General features: G+C 44.2%; 1 protein-coding gene and 1 non-coding gene across 2 annotated transcripts in view; one reads left to right on the forward strand and one right to left on the reverse strand.

Moving 5' to 3' along the window:
- HGSNAT (heparan-alpha-glucosaminide N-acetyltransferase) overlaps positions 1 to 20,869 on the forward strand; it is a 42,272-nt gene extending 21,403 nt beyond the window's left edge. The window contains exons 4-18 of the mRNA XM_041751440.1: positions 540 to 661; positions 3,338 to 3,407; positions 5,456 to 5,525; positions 6,190 to 6,299; positions 8,134 to 8,210; positions 8,915 to 8,945; positions 10,596 to 10,756; positions 11,913 to 12,028; positions 13,244 to 13,365; positions 13,737 to 13,863; positions 14,972 to 15,058; positions 16,821 to 16,898; positions 17,488 to 17,558; positions 17,866 to 17,978; positions 18,996 to 20,869. Of these exons, the coding sequence (XP_041607374.1) occupies positions 540 to 661; positions 3,338 to 3,407; positions 5,456 to 5,525; positions 6,190 to 6,299; positions 8,134 to 8,210; positions 8,915 to 8,945; positions 10,596 to 10,756; positions 11,913 to 12,028; positions 13,244 to 13,365; positions 13,737 to 13,863; positions 14,972 to 15,058; positions 16,821 to 16,898; positions 17,488 to 17,558; positions 17,866 to 17,978; positions 18,996 to 19,177 (1,537 nt within the window). The 3' untranslated portion in view covers positions 19,178 to 20,869. The remainder of the gene's footprint in view (positions 1 to 539; positions 662 to 3,337; positions 3,408 to 5,455; positions 5,526 to 6,189; positions 6,300 to 8,133; positions 8,211 to 8,914; positions 8,946 to 10,595; positions 10,757 to 11,912; positions 12,029 to 13,243; positions 13,366 to 13,736; positions 13,864 to 14,971; positions 15,059 to 16,820; positions 16,899 to 17,487; positions 17,559 to 17,865; positions 17,979 to 18,995) is intronic.
- On the reverse strand, positions 9,495 to 9,602 carry LOC121490202. The gene has a single exon (XR_005987535.1). It is a non-coding gene; the product is annotated as a U6 spliceosomal RNA (small nuclear RNA).
- Positions 20,870 to 22,363: the final 1,494 nt, after the last annotated feature.

A 22,363-nucleotide genomic window follows, 5' to 3' on the forward strand; every position in this document is an offset into this window, starting at 1 on the left:
CCTGCTTTGATGTGACCTACTGACACCCAGGTTTTTCTTTTCTTTTCTTTTTTTTTTTTTTTAAGATTTTATTCATTTGAGAGGGTATCTCTCCCTCCTTTCTCTCTCTCTCTTTCTTTTTCTCTTTTCTCTTTCTCTCTCTCTTTTAAGATTTATTTATTTATTTATTTATTTATTTATTTATTTATTTTTGAGAGAGGGAGAGAGAACATATGAGCAGGAGGGGCAGAGGGAGAGGGAGAAGCAGACTCCCCGCTGACAGGGAGTCCCAATGTGGAGCTCCATCCCAGGACCCTGAGATCATGACCCAGTTGAAGGCAGACACTTAACAGACAACCACCCAGGCGCCCCTGACACCTGCATTTCCTGTCTATTTTTTTTCACTGCATGGGTTTTAGTTTTTCATTCCTTCAAAAATTTTCTTTTGTCTTTCCTCATCTGTACTCAGGAATGCCTGTCACTCTGCCTTGATGACATTGCAATAATCTAACTCATTTCCTAATCTAACCATTTTTCTTTATTTTACCACATCTTTGTAGGCTGGAATACAAATTTGGAGAATTTGGAAACTATTCACTCTTAGTAAAGCATGTCCATAATGGAGCCAATGAAATTGCTTGTGACATAGTTGTCAACAAGAATCCAATTGATAGTAACCTTCGTACGTATGTGCTCTTTGTTGCTTTTTAAAAATGTGTGTTTTAAGGATTTTAGTTTTTAAGTACCATTTGCAACACTTTGTGTACTTTAAAACCTGGATTATTGGTTATCTAATTTAGTTATGGTATATATATTGATTGTGTAATTGGTGTATAAATAAGAAAATTATGTGATACATAAGAAAATTATATGATCAACATATCCTCATAGATGTTGTTTAATTATGAAGCATAAATAAGCCAAAAAGTTAATGCAATAGCAAGAAACTAGAAATAGGGCAAATGACTGTCAAGTGTCTTTCCTTGATTTAGGGATATGGGCACAGTATTCCCTGTATGTGTCTTACATGGACAGTCCCGAGATTCTTAGATTAAGGAGGGACTGTGCATTCTCTCATAACTCCACTGAAGAAAATCTGTCAATCCGAGCCCCCATTAAATAATATAATATATCCTTGTGGCATTACTAAGTCCTGTTCACAGTGAAGTTTTTGAAGACCATAGGGTCACGTCAGAAGAATGGAAGAGCCAACATGAAAGGACCAACATGGGCCAGTTTAAGTATTGAAAAGAATAATGAACATAATTGATGGAAATACACTGAATATACAAAAATCAATGAGATCCTTATGAAACTAAAAGGAACAGAGCCCCTTCCCTAAGCAAAAATAGTACTTTGGCTGCCTTTGGAGGTAACAAGGACACCTGATGTTAACTGGAGTGACTTAGAATTGTCAATTGAAAGGAAGGATCTAAGCATTTTTCTTGCCTTTCCTGTTTTTTTTTTTTAATTTTTATTTATTTATGATAGTCACAGAGAGAGAGAGAGAGAGGCAGAGACACAGGCGGAGGGAGAAGCAGGCTCCATGCACCGGGAGCCCGATGTGGGATTCGATCCCGGGTCTCCAGGATCGCGCCCTGGGCCAAAGGCAGGCGCCAAACCGCTGCGCCACCCAGGGATCCCGCCTTTCCTGTTTTAATTGTATTTTAGGATAACTAAGTAGTCTGAGATGATGAGGGTAAATTCTTTAAGGCTAATCCTGGCTGGTATGTGTGGCAGAATAGTTCATAGCCCCCAGGGAAGGAGTGGGGACAAGCAGGAGTCAGAGTGGGTGGCCTGGGAGGGGCAGGCTGTCCCCCGCAGGACACGGGCGTTGGGCACGGGACCAGTCGCCAGCAGGTGCTCTTGGTCAACGCTGGGGGAGGACACAGCACCGGCTGTGAAGCATTCTTGCCAAAAAAAGCTGACCTTTTTAAGTGAAATCTCTACAGTTAATTGCCCACGTGCCGAACATTTGGAGGATAGGATGAGTTAGGTGCCAACGTGAGGAAGCACAGTTACTGCTCTAGAATAGGAGGCGTCCTAATAGACAACTTGTTTTAAACAAGTCAATGGCTGCTTACATCAGAATTGCCTAAAGAGACATGACGAACAAATACAGAATGTGAACCTTGTTTGTATCCTGATCTGAACAAGCTAACTACAAAAAACATTTTTGAGATAACTAGAAAAATTGGAATATGGACTCACTGTTAGCCAGGGGATTGTTAATGACACTGTGATTATTTACATTTTTAAGAAACTTTTAATTTTGAAATAATTTTGGATAATTTTTTTTTTAATTTTTATTTATTTATGATAGCCACAGAGAGAGAGAGAGAGAGAGAGAGGCAGAGACACAGGCAGAGGGAGAAGCAGGCTCCATGCACCGGGAGCCCGATGTGGGATTCGATCCCGGGTCTTCAGGATCGCGCCCTGGGCCAAAGGCAGGCGCCAAACCGCTGCGCCACCCAGGGATCCCAATTTTGGATAATTTTGAAATAAGTTTAGACTTAAGAAAATTTTGAAATGATTTTAAACTTACAAGAAACATTGCAAGAAAAAGTTTCCATATACCCTTCTGCCAGCTTCCCCTAAACCCTTAAACTATATAATCATAGGATGACCAAAACCAGGATATTAACGTTAGTACGGTGCTGTTAACTGATGTTTAGGCTTTCCGGATTCCTCCTATTGTCCCTTCTAAGGCCTGTTCTTTGGTCCAGGATGCAGTTCCAGAGATCCCATAGCCCATTTAGCTGTCAGGTTTCTGCAGCCTTTCTTTGTCTTTCATGACCTTGATACTTTTGAAGAGAACTGGCCAGTTACTTTATTATTTGCACTTGCTGTCTGTTTTCTCATGGCTAGGTAGAGGGCATGCATTTTTGGTAGATGACATAGAAGCCTTCTCAGTGGGCCACATCGGGGATTACACGATGTCAACACATCTTTTGTGAGGCCTGTGCTTTAGAGATACATAATGAAGGTGGACAGAGGAAATGACGTGATGTCTGGGATTTGCTTAAAAATGCTTCAGGCAAAAAAGCAGAGGCAGAGTAGCAATAGGTGAAGCAAGGGTGACACTATCTTGATAATTCTAGAATCTGGGTGATGACTATAAGTGGTTTATTATGCAAATCTCTGTTCTTTTGTGTATGTTTGGTATTTTTCATAATGAAAATTAGCACTCCCCAATGGTGAGTGTTCTCAGTTGTTTATATGGAAGTTAGCAGACGGATATCGGCTTTTCCCTCACTTGTTTTGTTTGCATTTTTCATTTACAGATTAAATGTAGTGACATGACAGCTGTGATGCTTATGACATTTTGGTGATATAGTGTTTTCTTTGATTTTTATAGCTGTGTGTATTGCGTTCCTTGTTGGTGTGGCGCTCATCATTGCAGTATACCTTCTAAGGTTCTTGTTGAGGTAAGCAGATGTTAGGACACAATTGAGGTGAAGTAGAATATAGAAAAAATATATTCAGGAAGGCTAGTTTGACCCTTTCAATGACTGTTATTCTTTGATTAAATGAATCCTTACTGCATCCACCATGCCCGGTCCAGCTTGCAGAATTAGGGATCCATATAGAATAAGAAATGGTCCCTGATTTCAGGGAAATGATAACCTAGTTCAGTGGATCTTTGCCTTCAATCCTCCCAAACCGCTGAAAACAGAGAAGAAGATGCTTGAGATGTCATTATTTCCTGAAAGGATCTCACAGCCTGCTTTTGTGGTGAGCAGGAGTGGCCTGGGCTGATCTCAGGAGGCAGCTGCTGCACTGTACTCCTCTCCCTCCTGTCTGGCTCTGAGCCCTGAGGCCACCCATACAGTCCAGCTTTCCAGGTCCTGCCAGCCGGCCCGCCGGCGGCAGGGACAGAGGATGGGGTGTCAGACTTCTGGACCTCGGTGTGGACTTGCTTGTTCCTGGTTGGGACTGGCAGCTTGGTGAGGGGATTCCTTCTCCTCTGCCTGGGTAACAGCAAGTCTGGTGAGATTGAATGAGTAGATTGGAAAGAGAAAAAAAAAGTCACAAAGATCCAGGCCTGGCAGATCACCTTTCAAAGGAAAGTTCTTTCATGTTTTTAAAGAAGTAAAACTGATGGATTTTCACATGCTCGGCCTGTTAGGGTTGGGAAGGATCACAAGATTTTGTGAGTGAGCCGCATCCAAACTGGAAGGAGTAAAACCTAGTTTTTAAGTCTGTCCCCTTGAGGAAACCTAGCAACTGTGGGGAGATCTTGCACTCTGACTCCCTCCCTCTGTGCATCTTAAAAATACAAAGGTCTATAAGGATAAAAAGGATTATTTCTTGTTCAGAAGCAAATTTTTAACCCAACTATCTTTTAGGGGCAGAGTATAATTTCAGCAGAAGAGTTTGTTTGATTTTTGTGTGTGTGTGTGTATTTATTATTGGAGTTCGATTTGCCAACACCCAGTGCGCATCCCGTCAAGTGCCCCCCTCAGTGCCCGTCACCCAGTCACCCCAACCCCCCGCCCACCTCCCTTTCCACCACCCCTTGTTCACTTCCCAGAGTTTGGAGTCTCATGTTCTGTCACCCTCTCTGATATTTCCCACTCATTTTCTCTCCTTTCCCCTATAATCTCTTTCACTATTTTTTTTTAGAAGAGTTTGTTTGAATTAAGATATTACCTTGTCAATCTTTTGATAAGATGCAAATACTTCTCCAGTTTATTACAGTATTTTCATCTGGTCCTTTGTGAATGGATCTGTGGCATCACTTCTTAAAGTAATTCATAGCTGATCTCCAGCTCTTGCAAAGGGAGGAAGCCCCACCTTATCCACTGGGGAACTGAAACTCTTCATAACGTATGGTTCTGCCTCTGTAGCCGTGGAGGCAGGATGCTGTGCTGGCACAGCAGGGGTCCCTTGTCCCTCGCCCCATCACTCTCCAGTGTGCCCCGATGTCCAGGGATGTTCATGTATGTCAGAACCAGGAAAGAGCCTGAGGCAGGAGTAAGAATACAGGATCTCTCTCTTTTTGCCAGGAGGACAGCATATATAAGAAAATTAAAATTCTTTTTAAAATTTCAATTAAAATTCATTTAAAAAACTCTCATTTTTAAGTATCTTACCTTCTCCTTTTGCCCTGCCTTAGATCTTGATTTTAATATTTTTTATATGATGGTCATGTTACCAGTGCTGAATAAAGTAGAAATAGGATTTTTTAAAAAAGGAGATCTTTTATCTTTTAGAGCTACACACTACAGTGTTGATGGATTAAATGATACCATGTCTGGGATTCTTTAAAATAGTCTAACGCAGGCAAGGGGTAGTGAGTGCAAGTGTTGGATGAACTAAGACCCACCACACTTAAAGACACTTTAAAATGTTTAACTTTTTGACTCATAGAGAATATGAACTTCAAATTAGTTTTCTTTCAATGCAGTATCCAGGCATTTTGAAAATTTTTGCCAAAGAAAATAAATAAACTGAGCTTTTTATTTATTTACAGTTTGGATGACTTTCATAATTGGATTTCTAAAGCAATAAATTCTCGGGAAACTGATCGCCTCATCAATTCTGTAAGTTATTAAAATGCATCGTGTGGTCTGGGTGGTTTTCTAGATTTGGAATTTATAATTCCCTATTTAATCTTTATTATCTGGTATAATTAATCTTATTGTGGAAGGCCAGGTTGGTCATGTGTTCTGTATCCTTAATAAAGAACAAGCAGCCTTGTCTTCAGTTCTGGTGAAGGACACTGTCCCTTTCTCTTTCCTGATGAGGTTGGAACTTTGGGTTGCAATATATGCATGGTGTAGAGACATTTTTCACTCTGCACTCAGCACTAGTTGAATTAATCCAGTTAAGTAGAGGATGTCAAGATAAAAACAAAAGAGTAAGAGCCATCAATATGAAATCTACAGCTCTATGGCTTCCAGTGGTGATAAAACGTATTACTTGTGTTAATAAATTCATCATGGATATATGTATGTCTGTTTATGGACATATTTGCTTGTATCCTTGCACCAGATGTACTTATGGACTGCAAGCTCAGCAGATGGCACAAAAATCAAATAATGTGCAAAACTAAACCTTTGAGTGGGATCTTTACAAAAGCCAATTAAAGGACTGTTCAGGACAGTGATTTGTAGTTCTCTATTAATTTCTCCCCTAAACCCAGAAAACTGAAATTTACTCATTAGCATTATCGACTGGTATATTTCTCTCCCCATTTTCCTGAAGGAGCTGGGGTCTCCAGGCCGGGCAGGCTCCATTGGTGGCGAGGCTCAACAAGAAGCATGGCATCCACCCAGCGCACTACCACGCCTCCGCTCTATAGACACATTTAGGGGGTATGTGTGGCTCTCTTGGTTCATTGAGGGCACAGGTAGTCTAGGTTTACATGTGTACACATGAACACGCTTTTAACTTAAGGAATTTTACATAGCTTTACTTTTAATGTAGGCAGGACTTCTTTCTGTAAAAATAAATCAATGGCCTCTCCTTACTCGAAAACTGTCACAATAGTAGATATAAAGTTGCTAGAGAGGAGTCAAGGGACGAGTTCAGAACCAGTTTCCACTGGTGTGTAGATTCCACTGAGCTGAGGTCATGTGGGCAGACAGCAGCTTCCGGGGCCTCCGTGTCCATCCGCACCCCTGTACCGTCAGTAGTTTGACAGATGAAGCGCCAGTGTAGGCCAGCCCTGGCCCCTCCCCACTGGAGCCCTCTAGGAAGCAGGTGCAGAGTCCTACGAGTTGTTATTTTAGAGTTCAGGTGGAAGACAGGGCCAGGACCCAACTCTGAAAATAAAGTATAAAACCACAGAGATGAAAATAAACGTCTAGGTGTTGGGCCTTCCATTTTTGCCCTCAGCGGGGCTTTTAAACTCCAGTGACAATTATAATTCTGTACCAGCCTCCCCAGAAGCCAAGGGCTCCTGTGGTGCGTATTTGAAGCCAGACAAGAATAATAACCATCGTTAATGATTTTTGAATTCTCACCCTGTGGAAGGCACTGTTCTCACTTGTAAGTTTATTCAGTCTCTTCATAATCCTATGAGGCATATACTTTTAATTTGCCTGTTGTACAGATGAAGAGACTGGGCCGCAGAGTAACTAGCCTGAGGTCACTCTGAGACAAAGTGGGATGGACAGCTGGGATTTGATGACAGGCCGTTGGGCTCCAGAGCCCCTATGGATAATTGCAGTGACACACCAAAGTCTTCATTCTTCAGTATCCTGCAGAATTAGTGTCAAACAGTAGCATATTCAGTCTCTTTCATTGTATTTCTCTTTCTCCCCCCCCCCCTCCTTTTTTTCCCAAGAAACGGAGGTGGGTAGGGATGGCAGGAGAGAGTCTTAGGCAGGCTCCATGCTGCCAGTGGAGCCCCATGTGGGGCTCGATCCCACGACCCTGAGATCATGACCTGAGCCGAAATCAAGAGTCAGATGCATAACTGACTGAGCCACCCAGACACCCCATTCCTTTCTTTTTGATTCTCATTGCCACTTTTGGAGATTTGATGCTTGTAGGTAGAAAGGAACTAACATTTACCAAGTGCCTGAAGTGTGCCCAAGGCTGGTTGGGCACTATGATAGATAATCTGTTCCTCAGTGGTCCCAGGGGTCTCCGTGGGTGTGTCTGATTGTTTTACAGAGAAGCACACTGAGGTCACTGATGAGAGTTCTTCCCTAATAGGATCTGAGGGTCCATGATATGAGCCCTCAGTTCTTATGAATTTGTGCCTTCTACTCTAGTTATAAAGAACTTTAACCCAAGGCATCTAAGTAATTAGCACAGAACTGAGTGATGGGAAGTGTTTTGCTTTGTTTTCAAGTTAAACAGTTTATGTCAGTGTAAATTTCTCTTAATAAATCATGTTAGAGGGGCCCCTGGGTGGCTCTGTTGGGTGAATGTCTGACTCTTGATCTCCGCTCAAGTCTTGATCTCTGGGTGGTGAGTTCAAGCCCTACATGGGGCTCCTCATTGGGTTGGGGGGCCTACTTAAACAAAAAGAAATCATGTTGGAAATGTTGGCAACAGCAGGGCTTTGTGTAGGGCCCTGATTGTAGTGATTAGAGACGATCATTTCCTGCTCTGTAAGTGACTGCTCTTGTGAGTGTAAGTGGGCCATTCCTCATCACATGTGCAAGTCCTGGAAGTGTGCTCTTTGCTATTTTACAGGCTAGCGCTCATCCTCATGGTCTTTGTAAATTATGGAGGAGGAAAATATTGGTACTTCAAACACTCAAGTTGGAATGGTAAGAGGTTTCCTAAAAACAGTATGGCTTGTGTAGGACCCCTCAGAGAAGTGTGGACAGGAGAGCCTCTCAGCATCCCCTCAGGAGCTCAGAGATGAGGCCCCCCGGCCTCCTTGGAGCGCTGAGTTCCTGTCCCCACAGAATGACCTCTACTAACCCTTTTGCTATGTTCTTGTTTCCATGTGCTGTGGCCTTGTAATGCTTCACTGTGATAACACATAGTAGATGCCCAGGTCTCTGCTGTGGGACTGTGGGACTCTGCAGAAGCTGTTAGGAATTTAGTTGTAAGTGACTCTTGCCGTATTCTAGATATGCCTTTTATTACAGCCACTTGGGGCTTCTGCCTTTTGAGACTCATGGTCCTCCTTGGGGTGCCATTGAGCTCAGGTTGGTCTGAGTGGTGCTGAATCGTGGCCATGAATCTGGCTCAGTAGTTGGTATAGGAATGGGGTTTGAATCATGCTGCTTGAAGACAACAGACTTGTCCACAGACTTCTACTTTGGCTCTCCCGTGCCCAGTTACATTCTTAGGAAAGGCCCCAGGCCTACCGACTGGTTGCAGAGTCCCCAGAGAGTTTTCAGAGAATTCTCTGTGTGAGTTAACTTTCCATATATATCAGTATATAATGGAGCCCTTCTAGATTTAGGAAGTGTTTGTATTCTAGAGTTGTTTACCTGACTCTTGTGTCTGTGTTATTCTCCAGGACTGACGGTGGCTGACCTTGTATTCCCATGGTGAGTTGCACTCTACCACCAGTATTGCCCTACAATCATCCATGTTTTTTTTTTAGCTGCTGCTGGAGCCTTTCTCCAAGACCATCCTTGACTTCTGAGCCACAGGCCTGTGTTGCTGACAGGTCTCTGGCATTATGAGCTCCTTCTAAAAATTGTGATACTGCATAGTTCTTATACTTGGTATGGGACTTATCTAAGACCTGAGTATAAAAGATAAGTGATTGCACAGAGAACGTTTTGTTCATTTGTAGATATGGGATACAAGGTCCTGGGATCTTGCAGGAAATCATAAATTCGGAATATGTAGTTAAATCCCACTAATGCTGAAAATAGTATAAAAGTCATTTCCTAAAAGAAATGTAGTATATTGGCATCAGGAAATTCCGATAAGTATGTAACAGGGTAATACACTAAAATTTAATGTAACAGAGGAGCAAACCACTCTGTCTCTGATCATCTGTGGGTTGTTCACCTTGTTACAGGACCCCAACTTCCTCTGCAGTGTGGACCTTTTGTCTTTGCTGATGATGTGTTGAGTGACTTTGTCCCATCTTCAGGAGGTAGCATTAAGCTATTGGGTGTCATCCTTGTGCAGGGGCCATGCTAATCTTCTCTGTATCATTCCAGTTTTAGTATATGTACTGCTGAAGCGAGCACAGCACTAGCTATAGGTTTACTTCCCTGGTTCCTTGTGTTTCATCACTAGTATGAACTCAGGGTTTCTTGCAGGAGAGCTGGGGTTCTTTTTTGAGATGGTTTGGGTAGGAGGAAGTTTTATATGCCTGAAGACCTAGTAATTATGTATGTACATTCTTTTTGAAAAAAATGATTTTATTTATTTTACAGAACACAAGCAGAATGAGTGGCAGGCAGAGGGAGAAGCAGGATCCTCACAGAGCAGGGAGCCCCACGTGGGGCTCAATCCCAGGACCCTGGGATTATAACCTGAGCCAGAGGCAGATGCTTAACTAACTGAGCCAGCTAGGCATCCCATTTATGTACATTCTCTAGGAGGTTCCCTACAGGAAATGCGTTCCCGTTTTTGTTACTGGACACTTTTATCCAATTAGATGACCCCAAGAAAGGAAGCCAGGGGACACTAAGTAATGCAGCAAGAGCAAACTCTCATCTCTGATAACCTCACGCTCAATAACTGGAAAGATTGCTATTCTGACTTTTTTTTTTTTAAGAGTTAATTTAGTGTAGTAAAAGCAAAGGAAAGAGGTGTGTGGTTCAGACAAAATTAGAAAAAAATAAAGCTTTCATTTTTCTTTCTGGAGAATGAATTTAGAAATGGTTGACATCTGTTTGTTTCTCAAGGACTTTGAGGACGTGCTCATGAATGTCCTGTTGTTTTGATTGTAGCATTTTTATCATTGTTTCACTTTGATAATGAATGGGAAGACTTGTCCTTGGAAATTTTGCTCAGCCCTGAAGAATTTTCCTTCTAGGATGGGACTTGAAGTTGCACAAACCTTAGAGTCCACCAGCGCTACATTCTGATTCTTCCTCCGGTGTTATTTCACTAATTGGCTATATTAGAAAATCATGTGTTGCTTCTTTCATGTAGTAGATTATAAAATATTGATGATACACAGACAAAATGCCACCCTAGAAATGGCCACCTCTTAATAGCTGTCCTTTTTTTAGGTTTGTATTTATTATGGGATCTTCGATTTTTCTGTCGATGACTTCCATGCTGCAGCGAGGATGTTCAAAATTCAGATTGCTGGGGAAAATTGCATGGAGGAGTTGCCTGTTATTCTGTATAGGCGTGGTCATTGTGAATCCCAATTATTGCCTTGGCCCCTGTGAGTATTTTTTCCCCTCTGTGAGTGTATATTCTGGTTGAAATATGGAAGCTACATGTCATAATTTAAAAGAAATATTATGTCTCCATCACAGGTGCCTGCAAAAAGAACAGATATTAGAAAAGCATACACATGTTTGTATAACTTGGGGCATTATTACTACTATCTTGGGACTTCAGACCTGGGAGGGGCTTCTAAGATCACTCAGACCCTCCTGCTGTTCAAAGGAAGACTGAGTCCTGGAGAGATGAAGTGCTTTCTGTGGCTCTTCTAAGTGTAAGGGACAGAGAAGGGCCGAATCAGGTCACCTGGTTCTCGGCCCTGCCCCCTGCCACTTTGTATTCATCCACTTGCATAATAAGGTGATTGTATGATAGTTCAGGAATCAATCCACCTTTGTCAGCACCTGTATGCCCACTGGCTTGCGGGCAAAGAGTATCTTCATTGTTGTTTTTGTGGTGTGAGCAGGACAGGGAGGCCAAGGGAAGGACACACACCCGTGCCTGGGACCTGCATTGGAGTCAAGGAAGGCGGTAGTTGCTGTACTTGAGGGGCTTCCAGTGTCATTAACAAAACAGGACACAATTATCTGGACAAGAGCCACAGGGTTCTCTCAGACAAGCTGACTGAGAGCATCAGGAGGAGGTACAGGTCACCTTCCAGATGGCATCAGGAGGAAAGGTGTCACATAGGGTTGGTTGATGGATCTCCAAAAAGTGGGCCTCTACTCCCAGGAGAATACACCATAGGGTTCATCACATGGTCACACTCTTCCGGGGGTGGTCATGCAGCCTGTAGGACTGGGAGAGTCCATTGGTGGCCTGTGCTAGCTCTGCAGGTTGGTGGTAGATTGAGAGCTGATTGAAACTGTACCCAGAAAGACAAAGGGCTGGGCGGGAGCCTCAGGGCCCAGGCAGCCCTTGCTTTGCCTCATACCCAGGGGACCCGTGTTCTTACCTCTGTGTCCCAGACCAATTACTGTTGTGGGTTTGAGGCAAGTCCTATATGTGTCTCTATCTCCAAGAGCAGAGAAAGCCTACTTAAGGGCAGGAGAGGTTTGTTCCCCCACCCTTCCCCCACCGAGAGAACAGTAACGTTGTCTTGGGCAGGAGGAGGGATGCTGGCTAACGCTTCACCTAACCTGTGCCTTCTGCAGTGTCTTGGGATAAGGTGCGGATCCCTGGTGTGCTCCAGAGGCTGGGGGTCACCTACTTTGTGGTTGCTGTGTTAGAGCTCATCTTTGCCAAACCTGTGCCCGAAAGTTGTGCCTCGGTGAGAAATCCTGCTCTTAAACACGGGAGTGGGGGAGGTGGGAAGGGGGGGGTCACTGTATGTTGTTTTTTTTTAAAGATTTTATTTATTTATTCATGAGAGACAAAGAGAGAGGCAGAGACACAGGCAGAAGGAGAAGCAGGCTTCATGCTGGGAGCCCGATGTGGGACTCAATCCCAAAACTCCGGCATCATAACCTCAGCCAAAGGCAAATGCTCAACCACTGAGCCCCCTTGGTGCCCTGACTCTGGGTTTTCTTGAAGTGAAGTGAGACTAGACCTGAACATGGGCTTGGTCAGTCACGTGAGACCCAAGGTCCGTGGAGGCTCATCCAGGGCCTCCACGATGGAGTGAGGGGGCTGGGTGGGACACCAAGCACTAGGTGGGTTCTACTTCTTTCAGTCAGGACAGCTCCAAAATATAAATTTTGTTTTCCTTTCTTAAAAATGTATTTTTAAAATTGCCTTTTCAACGACAGCTTTATAAAGATGTATTTCACATACCATAAAACTCACAAGCTGGAAGCCTGCCATTCAGTGACAGTTTATCCACAGAGTTGTGCAGTCATCACCACTGCCTAACTCTAGAACATTTTCGTCACCCCACAGGAGACCCTATACTCCTCACCAGCCACTTACTATTGCCCATTAACCCCCAGCACCAGGCAACCCCCTCATCTACTATCTTTGTAGATTTCCCTGTTTGGGACATTTTGTATAAATGGAATGATACAGTATGTGTCCCTTTTTCTTAGTTTCTTTCACTTAGCATATTTTTCAAGGTTCATCTGTGTTGTGCCATGTATTGGTGCTTCATCCCTTTTTACTGCTGAATAATATACTCCATTTTATGACTGCCATTTTTTTTGGATACATTCATCAGTTGATGGGCATTTGACTTATTTCCATTCTTTGGGTGGTATGAATAAAGATTCTATGTATATTTGTGCACAAGTTTTTGTGTGAACATCTGTTTTTAATTCCCATGGGTATCAGAGTAGAATTGTCCAGTAATTTCTTTTTAACTAATGTTTTACTATGATATTTCATGGAGAGGGGCAGCTAGACCTCATAATACATATAAAACAAAACAAGCATCTGTTTTTGTATTAGTATCATAAATCACCAGGAATTTCCCAAATACATTTACTGCCTGTTTTTTCTTCTTCTGCTCACATGCAGTTCGTACATGTTTTTTTTTAATAACCTCACTCAGGAGAGAAGATGCTTTTCCCTTCGAGACATCATCCTCAGCTGGCCCCAGTGGCTCTTCATTCTGCTGCTGGAAAGCATCTGGCTGGGCTTGACATTCTTCTTGCCTGTTCCTGGATGTCCGACGTAAGTGAGCCCATGTAGGTAATCCACATTTGCCAAGTCAGAGCTTCTGGGGTGATAGCTTGCAAGTTTCCTGAGTGAGAGGAATTCTCTTTCATTTTGTCTTCTCCTTGGAGGCATAGTGTGTATTGGGAGAGGAGCTTGCTTTACGTCCAGAGGAATGTCTCCGTGAGGCTTTTTCAGGGTCTGTGTGCAGGGCAGTTGGGCTGCTCACCTTCACATGTGGGTAGCAGTTAAGTCAAAAGGGCATCGGTGAAGAGTGCATAGCACCCCGGTGTCTCTGTGTGTGAGACACCTTGTTGGGCTGCAGCAATTGCCAGTGTAACCCTTAGTCCCACTGAAGTCTTATGAAGTACGTATTTTCACTTTTCCAGTGGTTATCTTGGCCCTGGCGGCATTGGAGATTTGGGGAAGTATCCAAATTGCACTGGAGGAGCTGCTGGCTACATTGACCGCCTGCTGCTGGGAGATGACCACATTTACCAGCATCCTTCTTCGGCCGTGAGTGAGCCTAGCTTGTACTTACAACAGGGCACTTGGGAGCTATGACGTGAAGGAAAACAGAAGGGGCTGGCTAAATGGAAACTCTGTCCATTTAACAAATTATGACAAGAACTAGTTTTTTTTTTTTTTTAGAAGTTGGCTGATTTAGGAAATTTAATGTTTAGTATGGGGCTGTGTGTATCCATTACTTTGAATTTGAAAGTGCAGATGCACGGAATCAAGCTGTGGCAGCATGCTGTCCTCTGGCTCACGTCAGACTTCCTGGCAGCAAACTCTGAGGCTGAGACTCGTGTGCAGGAAGCTTATCCAGTCGTCCTTTGGGGATCAGCAGATGCTGATCCTGGGGATCCAAGGAAGCAGCAACAGGCAGAAGGGGTAGTTGGACTGCTTGGTAGTCACACAGGGCCTCACCTAATCCCCTGGGGAGCTGGACTGGTGTGTTGGAGTGAGGGGGTTGACCATTGGATGCAGGCTACCCCCAGCAGGGAAGTGTGACTCCTTCAGTCAAGGACCCATCCAGAAAAGGGACTTGGCTGAGAGCTTCTGGCCGTTGGTGCTTCTACATGTTTGGGGGATGAAGGCTTTAGTCTGGAGAGGGCGGGGGTGGGGGGCAATATCTGGGTGTTGTGCTGTGGCATCCACTATGCTCTGTGTTTCCAAATTTCTGCAGTTTCGAGAATCACATTTGTTTTATAATTAGATAATAACAGAACTTTACATGTGATTCACCATAAAAGAAGTTAGGAAGGGGCATCTTTCTGATGTTACAATAGGGTTGACCAGAGGGAATAAACCTGACAATTATGACGGTATTATGCGCAGTGTTGGAAACAGTCAGGGATGCATCCTGTGCCCAGGTCCCCAAGGTTGAAGTGGCTGCTCTGGACCATGGCTCATCTCTGGGCTCCCTTCTGCGATCACACCCCCACACTTTGTTGATCAGAAGTATTCTGTCTGTAATCCCAGCAAGTTGGCTGTGAATTTCTGCGGCAAAAACAAAACACATTGAATTCTGGAGTGTATTCAGATTTGTATTTGATCTCTCAAGTTGTTTGTGTGCATTTTACGGTCAGTGAGTCTTGCCACCTTTTTCTGTTTTGTTTAGGTGCTTTATCACACCAAGGTGCCCTACGATCCAGAGGGAATTTTAGGGACCATCAGCTCCATTGTGATGGCATTTTTAGGAATTCAGGTATTCGTTCATTTCATTAGGGTACATTTTTCTGACAGTTCGTGATTATTGATTCAACACTAATTCAAAAACTATTTAATTAAAACAAGTAACTGGAAACATATCTTCTATGGTCTAATAAGTTCTGTTTATATGTGACAGATTGTTAAAACTAGAAGTCGTTAAAATGAGGCACAATGAAATAATTCCTCTATATAAGGTATAATTCCTGTGTCCCCCACCCCCCACCCCCCCATCATTTATGTTTTATCTTAGCAGCAGAGGCACAGAGTTTCTGGGTAGAAGGTCTCCCTCAGAAGTGTGCAGAATGTTTGGTGTTGGCAGTGTGGGGAAGCCCCTGTGTCACTTGTCACATTTTGTGTACACTCTGTATGGTTTCAGCTTATGCATATTTTATGCCAGAACCAATACAGGTTGTTCTTGGTTTATCTCACATGCAAAGTTTGTTAAAATTCTGAACAGTCTAGATTTTTTTCCCCCTTAAATTCTCCTTATTGGCGTTCAAAACTATTATTTGAGCAGAGAGAGCTAACTGGGGGAGGGCAAAGCATGTAATGCAGCACTAATGGGATGCTCTGCGGTGATGAAAATATTCGTGTCCATATGGCTGTTGAGTACTTGAAATGTGGCTGGTATCACTGAAGAACTGAATTTTGAATTTCATTTTAATTAATTCAAATTTAATTTCAAATAGTCTCCTGTGGCTACTGGCTGCCATATTGGATAGTGCAGGTCTTCATGTTTTGATGATTTCATGTTTAGTAATACTGCTCTGTACTCACCTCTGTAGCACTTTATAGTTCACTGTGGGTGCTTTCATTCATTTCATTTCATTCATATGTTCATTTAACCCCTGCATCTGCAGGGGTGAATCTGCGCCTCAGGAGCAGCCTAGGGTAGGGTTAAGAGTGTGGACCTGGTGCCACAGTGGGTTTGAACGCTGCCCTACCACTCTCTAGCCAGGTAGACTCAGGCATGTTCACCCTCTGTGCTCCAGCAGCACCTACTTCATGAAGGTGTTGAAAGGACTGAGGAAATTAATTCATGTAAAATTCTAAGAACTGGCACCTAGAGAGCATTCATGAATTTTAACTTTAATTACAAATTATTATGAACATTTTCTTATCCCTTGCTATTTTCAGAAATCAAGTCCTAATTTCAGGGGATATTTAGTCGAAGTCCAGACTGTACTGTTTCTAAAGCATTTCTCTGCCTTTATGCCCACCTGCCCCTGTCCCTCTGTACTGCAGGCCAGTCTGAGCTGGTTCCTTGTTACTGGTTTTTGGGGGTGGGGGAGACAGGACTTTGATCAGCTCCCCATCACATACGGGAGAAAAAAGCCCTGCCTCCCTAATGAGACTCGCAAGCCTACCTGCCTTCCACCTTCCTGCAACTTCCCAGCCCCCTGGCCTTTCTCCTTTACCCACAGTGGTTCAGGGCCTCAGGTTCTTTCACCGTTTGATGAGCTCCTGTGCGGCTGTTCCGGCCCACACGTGCTTCCTGCTCTGGACATGTAGCCTCAGCTGGACAGCATTTCCTCTCTGGCATCTCTCTCATCCTCCAGACAGTGATCCCTCCCCCTGCAGAGCCTCGGTGCCCAGTCAAGGGCAGAGTGACATCCCTTCCTGTTCTCCGTGATCCCCACTGCTAGCAGCGTGCCTGGCAGATGAGTCTGTGTGTTGAGTGATTAGGACGCTGGATGAACATGAAACACGATGGTATCTCAAGGAGTTTGCTAGGTCACCTGTGTTTTCTTCTCCAGGCAGGAAAAATACTCTTGTATTACAAGGATCAGACCAAAGACATTCTGATCAGATTCACTGCCTGGTGCTGTTTTCTGGTAAGTAGCTGACATTGCTCACTACAGTCCTGTCCATACATGTTTCAAAGAACTGGAATGTTCAGCCCTGGAGAGCAGCTGTCCCCACATCACAGGAGTTGCATTCTTCTCTAGAACAGCAGAGAGGAACACATCTTTACACCTGAACTCTCAGGTTTACTTTCTTAGGCAAATGTCTTTATAAATGAGAGTGTTTGCTGTGGAACAGCCAACAGGAGTCTTGTGAAGAAATAGTTTGGTCCCGGTCGGAGCCAGGCCGGGAAGAGCAGGGCAGCGGCTGCCAGAGGTCGGCTCCCAGATCTCCAGGTGACAGAGAGTTGAAAGTCGGGTTGTTCATTTTATCTCTCATGCTTCCTTTTATAATTTAGTTATTAGTTTACCGTCAACTCAGAACAATGCTCTAGAGATTTTGGTTTTGAGAATATTTTTAGCTATGCATCCTGAAAATAGTTTTCTAGTTAAAAGAATAAAATAGAAGACATAATTTGCAACCCTTACTAAGTAATGAAGTAACATATTTTCCAGTTTTGAAACACAGTCGTTTTTTGAGATAACATAAAAAAACTAACATCTTTCTCCCCTATTGCAGGGGCTTATTTCTGTTGCTTTGACGAAAATTTCTGAAAATGAAGGCTTTATTCCAATAAACAAAAATCTGTGGTAGGTATAGAAAACAATGTCATTTTATTTTATTTTATTTTTAAAATTTTTTTATTTATTTATGATAGTCACAGAGAGAGAGAGAGAGAGGCAGAGACACAGGCGGAGGAAGAAGCAGGCTCCATGCACCGGGAGCCCGATGTGGGATTCGATCCCGGGTCTCCAGGATCGCGCCCTGGGCCAAAGGCAGGCGCCAAACCGCTGCGCCACCCAGGGATCCCCAACAATGTCATTTTAATGCTGGGCTGATCTTGCTGATGCTGGATGTGCTCCACAGGAGCCCTGAAACACCTCATTTGCCTTGTAGGTCCATTTCATATGTCACCACACTGAGCTCCTTTGCCTTCTTCATCCTGCTTATCCTGTACCCCATTGTGGATGTGAAAGGACTGTGGACAGGAACCCCATTCTTCTACCCAGGTAAACCTCTAAGCCTGGAGTCGGTGGTGGCCAAGTGGGCCAGCCCAGAGACAGCTGAGCAGGCCTAGTACTGCGACCTCGGGCCATGCCCTGGTGGCAGGTTTCTAAGATGCCGGCTGAGGGAGAAAGCAGCTGGAACCACACTGTCCCAGGCCACGTGCAGGACATGCCTGGCCTCTTCCAAAACAGTGCACCCATTTTATCTTTTAGATTGTGAGGTCACAACTAAGCTCTACTTTTTTCTTTAAGCAATCTTGAGTTGTGGAGCATCAGGAACGATCCAGGGCCTGGTATCTAGCCATATGGGGCCATGTCTTCTTTCTGAATATAAATGTCTGAATATAAATGTATAAACTGCCTTATAGATTATGTATAAGAAATATCAAGAGACAGTACCAAGAGGTCAGTGGAATGGTTTCAGCACAATTCTTCCCAAAGACTGAGAGATAGACCTAATCCCTGGTCTTTTTTTTTTTTTTTTTTAAGATTTATGTATTTATTTTAGAGAAGGAAAGAGCATATGTGCACAGGGTTGGGAGGGGCTGAGGGAGAGGGAGAGAGTCTCAAGTAGAGTCCATGCTAAGCGCAGATCCTGCCGCAGGGCTCAGTCCTGGGACCCCGAGATCATGACCTTGGTTGAAACCAAGAGTCAAACACTTAACCGACTGAGCCACCCCGGTGCCCCAGACCTTATTTCCATGACTCACTTCAACCCTACGATTCTAATGACAGTTACATTTTCTGACCTCAAGTTTTCAATGTAAAAAATATAAGTTCATGGTTTTGGCAACTCTTGCAGATTTAGTATTCAAGAATTACATTGTTACAGATATTATCTAATTTTTGTTCTAGCTTGCACTTAAGTATTTAAGATATGCATTACTTATTTTTGGCAGTAGCCAATAATATAAATGTGTGCTTTATTTTTTTTTCATTGAACTAAAATCAAATTTCACAAACTAAATAGATGATCAGATGTGACTCAGGAAAATATTATTTTCTGTATCTCTCCTCCAGGAATGAATTCCATTCTGGTGTATGTTGGCCACGAGGTGTTTGAGAACTATTTCCCCTTTCAGTGGAAGCTGGAGGACAACCAGTCCCACAAGGAGCATCTAACTCAGAACATAGTCGCCACTGCTCTTTGGGTGCTCATTGCCTACATTCTCTATAAAAAGAAGGTTTTTTGGAAAATCTGACAGTTCCAACTGGGTCTGGGGGGAGTATGGAAGCAGCCTTTATTAAAGGGAACCATTACTTATAAAACTGCTGGGATGTGTCTTTCCAGATGATTGGGGAAGATGCTGATGTGCTCTGGCTGGTTTACTGGGACATGGCTGTTCATCAGAATTCTGTATATTTGAGACTTGTATGTTTGGAATATAATTGTCTTTTTTCTCCATCTTCTATGTAAATGGATGTATTTAGAACTTCATTTTAAGGATTTCTCATTTAACTTTTCAAAAGGAAATTGCCAGGGTCATTTTGCTTCTGTGACGGATAAAACAAAGTCTACTTTTTATTGATGTTTTCCTGCAGTCGTGCACACGTGCCAGCCAGGAACACCATCATTTCTACTGCGGCCGACTATAAGACTTATGAACGTGATGTGTAGTACTACAGCCCCGTATTTTTTGGTTAAGTGCAGTTTAATACTTCAAGAAAAAGTAATTTCCTTTTCAGATCTGCAGGGCGTTGGTGGGTCCAGAAAATGCCTTTCTAGTAGGTGTTCCCTCCTTTTTCCTCGCTTGAAAAAGACAGTAAAATACAGGTGTGCTGTTCCCAGCCACTCCTGCTCTTAGTTGTGATACTTACATACCTATTTGCTTCTTTGTCCACCCGCTTGTCTGTTGTTCTCACTGTGTGCTGGCATGCTGGATGGCAGCTGGCACCCAGGGCTGTCCTGTGGCAGAGAGGAAAGCACACTGTCCTCTCTGTGGTGCCAGCTCTGCCATTCTGGCCATGTGAGATGCCAGCAGGTCCCTTGGCCTCCCTGGGCTTTGGTTCCCTCATCTGGGAAGTGTGGGAGACCGTGATGTTCCTTCTAGCTCTTAGGCTCCCTGAAGTGGGATACATGAGTGACTTTTCTGAAATCCTTAGGAAGATAATTTTATTACAGAAAACTCTTCAGGATAAATGATAACGAAAAGGTTAAAAAAAACTCTCATTGGAGTTAAATCTTTTTGGAACAACCCTCCACAGTGGAGGCGCCTTTCCTGTGTGGGATCCCAAAACCGAAGAGTTTCCTAGGAATGAAGTCAGGAGAACACGCGAGGAGAAACTGCACTTTTCATATGATGCATCATCATGCTTATGAATTTTCTGTGAGAATTCCATGCAGAAGAAAGTCGCTCTCCACCCTCCTGTGGTGATGTACGGCCACCTCCACAATGCTGCTGCTGTCACCATAGCACGGACGAGCTGGCCTGTGCCTGCTCCGAACTGCCCGCTGGACTCCTGCCTTCCCACCCTCCTTCCCTGGTCAGACCCTTCCCGTGGGGCTGCCCAGGCCCGTGAAGGCCTCCTGTGCCTCCAGCCGCCCCCAGCCGCCCGCCAGGTGCTGCCCTGGCAGGGCCCACACCTTGGCTTCTGACTCTGCCTGGGGCCTCCTGGTTTAATATTCTCCTGTGTACACCTGACCTTTGGAGCCCCTGCTTCTGAGGCACCTTCTTTGACCTCACGTTCTCCTCCCAAAGCCCTGTGTTCTTCCCCTGGTGACGCCGTGCTGGGGTCAGCCTGCTGTGACAGGTTCTGTGTCCACGCCTCATTCCACGCACTAGCCATGGGCTGGCCACGGGCAAGGATTATGCCCCTTCACCTGTACGTTACTCACCGTGCAAACCTAGAGCCTCGTACTCGGCAGGCGCTAAATAAATGCATAGCAGAGCGAAGCAGTGGTGGCTTCTGTTTTCAGTACTGAAGTGCTGATGAGATGAGTATGTCCGGAGCACTCCACAGAGACGTCCCTGTTGCTAACATGTGCGGGCCACGCAGCATGGAGACTGCCGCCACCCTCCCCTTGCAGGGAGTGCTCGAGTGGTGGCGCCGTGTCATCCCCTGAGTTGGGCGTCCCTGGAGGAGTTATCCAGAAGCATTTCTTGACCTGGGAAGTAAATGTGTATATCAGGTAGGTAGGGTGTACTGAACCCTAGGGACCAGGGCATCCTGATTCAGCTGCATTTTAAGGAAAACGTGGCTTGTGTAAGAAGGCCCAAGGTGGGCTGACCGCCATGCACAGGGACTGTGGTACCCCCCCAGAAGGAGAGGCACCCCCTCTGTGCATCTCATGACTTAATGAGGCTGATCACCCTCCCAGAAACCTCTCGGCAGCCTTCATCATGTGTCTCATGAGTGACAAGCCTCTTGTCTGACTCATGAAACCAGCAGTGATGGGCCCTGAGGCTACACAGAGGGCCTGCTTCTGGAGGGGACCAGTGTGCCCAACTGAGTGTCCCAGGCTGGAGAGGGGTTCCTAGAGTGACCAGGCCCAAAGGACTGTTCTATAGTGGGGATGTGATGGTTGCATGTTTATTTTTTGTGCTTATATCATTCATTCCTATTTATAATTATGTGAATAAATTGTTGCTCTGACACTTTTTTTTACTCAGGCGACTATAAAACAATCACTGGGTGTCAGCGTAAATGAAATTGCAACATAATAGTTTTTATGTTTTCTTTAATGTGATTCTATTTTCCAAATAAATGGGGAGACAGGTGGACTTTTGAGGAAGTTCCATCAAACTGCTTTTCAGATAGGGATCTCTGTCAGCTGTAGACCCTGACTGGGGGTTGCTCTTTAAAAAATAGTAAGCAACACACGGTAGGATCCATGATACTATTAAGGCTTGAGATTTTTTTTTTTAAGATTTTATTTATTTATGAGAGACACAGAGAGAGGCAGAGACACCAGCAGAGGGAGAAGCAGGCTCCCTGATGTGCATGCAGGGAGCCTGATGTGAGACTTGATCCCAGGACCCCGGGATCACACCCTGGGCTGAAGGCAGGCACTAAACAGCCGAGTCACCCAGGCCAGGGATCCCTAGTGTTCAAGATTTTTAACACTCCTTTTGTTTGAACTTTGAACTGATGTGGGAAAACGCATTGCAGTGTTTGTCTTGTTGCCTACTTGTATAATCTGTTTTCACCAGGGTGTACTGAGCCAACATTTTTCTCTTGGTAAACAGTATTTGTTGGGCTTTAGGTTGAAAACATTGTGTTTTCATGCTACATACATTGCCAGAGTTGCTGGTAATGCTAGATGTTTGCCTTAAGTCAAAAGGACTCATAAACCCTTCATCCACTTGTGTATGTGTCAAAAGACAGCTATTGACAAAAGATGCCATCATCTCGCTGGCTTTCCTTTGCCCAGTTCCATCCGAAGTGCC

This window comes from Vulpes lagopus, chromosome 4 (genome assembly GCF_018345385.1).
Source record: "Vulpes lagopus strain Blue_001 chromosome 4, ASM1834538v1, whole genome shotgun sequence".
In the NCBI taxonomy this organism is placed as follows: Eukaryota; Metazoa; Chordata; class Mammalia; order Carnivora; family Canidae; genus Vulpes; species Vulpes lagopus.